Genomic DNA, 4,898 nt, shown 5'->3' with positions numbered 1-4,898 from the left:
CACACACACACACACACACACACACACACGCACGCACACACACGTGTGAGTGTCATTGAGTTAATGCTGAATGACTTGCTAACTAAAACAAGCTAATAGTAGCTAAAACCTAAATTTAGCAAAACAATGGCTGAGAGATAAACAAAAAAAACAAAACTGTAGCTGAATACTAAAATGACCAAAGCTAAAAGGTAAAATTAACAAAACCAAAGCTAAAGCATTAAGCCAGCTAAGCACGAGCTAAAGTCAAGAATTAGCTAAACAGCAGCTAAATGCTAAATTCATAAATAAATGTTAAAATTAGCAAAACAGTAATTAAAATTAACAAAACTGTAGCTAAATGTCAACATCTGCTGAAGACGAATTAGCAAAACAGCAGCTAAAGACTAAATGTAGAAGTTTGTAAATAAAAGCTAAAATTAACAAAACAGCAACTAAAATAAGCTAAACTAGCTAAAGGTCAAAATCCACTAAAGATGATTTTAGCAAAACAGCAGCTAAACAGCTTAAGCTCTAGTCAAGCTAAAAAAATACAATTAGCCAGTTCATAGCTAAAAGTAACAATTAGCAACATTATAAAGCAAAAAGTAGCCAAAGCTCATAGCTAAAGTAAAAAAAACACATTTAGAAAAACATGGGAAATTAAAGGTTTATAAATAAAATGTAATAATTCAAAAAGTAAAAAAGTTGCAAAAACCAAAAGTCACAGCAAGCATTTCCTGATCGAGCCAAAGGTTTTGGTTAAAACAGCACAATGACTGCATTGTTTGTTTGATCGTAGAGATGTACAGAAGAAAATAAAACTATACATAGGCAGTCAGTAGTGTGAATGCTGATAGTGCTGACTCAGCATTCAGATAAATGTCTGTCGCATTATGAAGCCACTGACTGCTGCCTTATCACACAGGCTACTACATCCTGGTGTATCTGCAGGGACATTTCCTCCACTGTATCAACACCAGGCAGCAGGAGACATCCTGCCTGTCCTTCTTCTTCTCTGGTAACTCAGAAAAACAGAAAAAAAAAAAACCCTTCTAATTTAAACCCAATTTGAAAACACTTTTGTGGTTTCCCCTCGGCGACGTTAAGGTGACGAGGTGAACCTGGGCCTGCTGTGCGAGCCCGCTAACGTCAGCGTGCTGCACGCAGAGGACCAGCCTGCTGGTCGTCTGTTGGACCTGACTGCTGGACGGATTCACACGGCCACGCTCAGCTCTGCGTACCTGCTGCAGATACTGCAATCAGACGCTCGTCCCGGGTCAGAACGCTTCACAACGCTTTGAGCTGTCTTCCTTTAGCTGCACCTTGCTGCTGTCTATCCAGCTGTGTTTTCTAAAGGGTAAAAGTCCTGTTTTTCCCTCTCTGTCCAAGATGTCCCAGCAGTAAGAGTGACCCGCAGCGCCTGGCTGCCCTCCACTGCCTGCTGGTTTACATGGGAAGTGACCCAAACCTGGAGCTGAAGGTGCAGACGCAGACAGAACGCACACAGATAAATGACCTCCACAGTGCACAACACTTACACTTAGCAACACATTTTCATCAATTATACTTTTTCTAGAGTGTAGAATTATAAGAAACACAGGCATTGATTGTTGCCAGACTTGGAAAAAAAACAACTAAATCAATACATTCTCTCTGAAGTAAGGGGAACTCAGAAGGAATGTAAGAAAAAACAGGAAGTGCTCGTCAGTGAGCTGACAGTGCAGCGAGGTTGCTGTTAGGCCCCTTCTCTCAAAGAAAAAATAACGTTCAACCAGGAATAATTACGACACAGAGGTAGAAATGTTGCACTCTGCAACAAGAAAAAAAAATCCAACCGACGCTGCAATAAAACAAGAGGGAAGAAGAGCAGGCGAGTCCAAGCAGAGTCAGAGACTGGTTCTTGCTGACTCCGACTAAGACTTTATMAGTATTAGGACTGAAATAAAAATGCTCCAACTAGATAGATAAAATAAATGATTTCTTCAAAGGTTATCTGAGTCACCAGCTTCGTTAGTGCACATACAGCAGAGGAATCAGGACACAGAAGTCTATTTGTTTGCTGCTGCCGGCCTCATAAAGTAAAGCCTTTAATAAAGCGATTGCTTGTTAACAATTTCTCTTTGTTCACAGGACTTTGTAACCTAAATTGAATGCAAATGAAACGCTCCCACTTCTTGTTTTTCCCTAACTCCACAGTTTGGTTTTTATTATTATTATTATTATTTTTTTAATTTCTTGACTCAAATATGTCTCATGGCAAAGACGTATTTGTTTAAAGAAGCTCAGAGACGCGGTGTTTGGGAGATTTACGAGGTGAAGGTTTTTCCTGACGGGCATCATTATAGTTTCATGTTTCTGTAATGCACATGAAGCGCTCTGAAGCTAAATAATTAAAACAAAACTCTTATTGGAGGCTGAAATTGCTGCGATWTTACCCTGTGACACAAAGAGAATCTGAAACTAATAAGAATGTAATATTTTTTCTGAGTTAGTTGCCTGTTATTTAAAGTATTTGACAAAGCAGTTAAGTGATAAATTTATAAGGAAGTCAGGAGAAGGTTATAAGCATTCTTCACTCTGGAAGCAGGAATATTTGCAGCTCATTAGTCAATTTCAAAACAAAGCAAAGCATAAAGGCTGTAAAATAGACTGGCTCTGTAGAAAATGGGCCAAAATCTATTCAAAGTTGAACTATATGAATAACTTTAGCAACTAAACTGCTTGATTCTGCTATAAAAAGTAAAAAAAAGGTGAAGAGAGTTTAAAATCCTTTGAGCACCAACTGAATTAGCTTCAAAAGTAGATAAAAACTACTTCTTTTTGTTGCTTTTTGTAATATTCGTGTCTTTCTATTTTTCTTCTAGATAACTGAATGGCTGTGTGACAATGTGAACCCCTTTGAATCGTTTGATCAGATTCAGGAGTTCATCTTAGGTAGGTGGCAGCTAAACGCCCAGGTCTCAACATTTATCCTTTTACAGGCTTGTTGCTCTTTTTCCACTTCTCATTAGTCCTTGGCAACTCGACTGCTTATCTCTTGTCTACACAAGCATGAATTCCTTCAACTGTGTTTGCTTTTTAAGATTCTTTTTGCAAACTGGTGCCAGGCATCCCCTCTCTGTGCAGAGGGAATTTTTCCCATAAATACAAAAAACAACACATTTAGTTAAGTATGCATATGTGTCTCAGCATGACCTTGCATTGTGTGCATGTACTACTTTTTCACCTACAGAAAACATCGTTGAGAATAGATGATCACAGCTGATTACAAGGCTCTGGCCTGAATATGTTTGCATTTATTAGTATTTAAATCACTAATAGAGAGGTTACTCTGCAACACGATAGTACGGTCTTTATTATCTTAATATTTGGGGGTCACAATACCTGCTATACTTTTCAATATTTGCAGAATTTATCATATTTGATAGTCATTTCAGTACTTGAGATCCATCACAATAATTAATATGCATTTAAATATTCTGGGAATTTATCGCAATACCTGATTCACATTTCAGTATTCACTAAATTTATCATGATACTTGATATAGAGTACACTTCAGTATTCTGGGAATTAATTGCAATACTGTTATACATTTCAGTATTCTGGAAATGTATTGTGATGCCAGATACACATTTCAATATTCTGGGAATTTATCATGATACCAGATACACATTTGAATATTCTGGGAATTTATTGCGATACTGATACACATTTCAATATTCTGGGAATTTATCGCGATACTGATACACATTTCAATATTCTGGGAATTTATTGCGATACTGATACACATTTCAATATTCTGGAAATTTATCGCGATACTGATACACATTTCAATATTCTGGAAATTTATCGCGATACTGATACACATTTCAATATTCTGGGAATTTATTGCGATATTGATACATATTTCAATATTCTGGGAATTTATCCGATACTGATACACATTTTAATATTCTGGGAATTTATATCGATACTGATACACATTTCAATATTCTGGGAATTTATCGCAATACTGATACACATTTCAATATTCTGGGAATTTATATCGATACTGATATACATTTCAATATTCTGGGAATTTATCGCAATACTGATACACATTTCAATATGCTGGAAATTTATCACGATACTGATACACATTTCAATATGCTGGAAATTTATCGCGATACTGATACACATTTCAATATTCTGGGAATTTATCATGATACCAGATACACATTTCAATATTCTGGGAATTTATCATGATACCAGATACACATTTCAATATTCTGGGAATTTATTGCGATACTGATACACATTTCAATATTCTGGGAATTTATATCGATACTGATAAACATTTCAATATTCTGGAAATTTATCATGATGCTAGATACAGATTTCAATATTCTGGGAATTTATTGCGATACTGATACACATTTCAATATTCTGGAAATTGATCACGATACTGATACACATTTCAATATTCTGGGATTTTATTTCGACACTGATACACATTTCAATATTCTGGGAATTTATCATGATACCAGATACAGATTTCAATATTCTGGGAATTTATTGCGATCCTGATACACATTTCAATATTCTGGGAATTTATCATGATACCAGATACAGATTTCTATATTCTGGGAATTTATTGTGATCCTGATACACATTTCAATATTCTGGGAATTTATCATGATACCAGATACAGATTTCAATATTCTGGGAATTTATTGCGATATTGATACACATTTTAATATTCTGGGAATTTATTGCGATACTGATACACATTTCAATATTCTGGGAATTTATCATGATACTAGATACAGATTTCAATATTCTGGGAATTTGTTGCGATACTGATACACATTTTAATATTCTGGAAATTTATTGTGATATCAGATACACATTTCAATATTCTGGGAATTTATCATGA

The 4,898-nt window shown here is 35.6% G+C and overlaps 1 protein-coding gene across 1 annotated transcript in view; it reads left to right on the top strand.

Moving 5' to 3' along the window:
* The window catches only part of gsap (gamma-secretase activating protein), a gene marked incomplete in the record, with an annotated part of 34,323 nt that overhangs the window by 7,053 nt on the left and 22,372 nt on the right, over window positions 1-4,898 (top strand). Inside the window, 4 exon segments of the mRNA XM_014014465.1 lie at window positions 908-1,000; window positions 1,090-1,258; window positions 1,372-1,462; window positions 2,847-2,916. Coding sequence (XP_013869919.1) covers window positions 908-1,000; window positions 1,090-1,258; window positions 1,372-1,462; window positions 2,847-2,916 — 423 coding nt within the window.

Source organism: Austrofundulus limnaeus, unplaced genomic scaffold (genome assembly GCF_001266775.1).
Source record: "Austrofundulus limnaeus strain Quisiro unplaced genomic scaffold, Austrofundulus_limnaeus-1.0 Scaffold115, whole genome shotgun sequence".
Taxonomy (NCBI): Eukaryota; Metazoa; Chordata; class Actinopteri; order Cyprinodontiformes; family Rivulidae; genus Austrofundulus; species Austrofundulus limnaeus.
The sequence above is the reverse complement of the archived record's forward strand: the minus strand, read 5'-3'. Positions and strand labels throughout refer to the sequence as shown.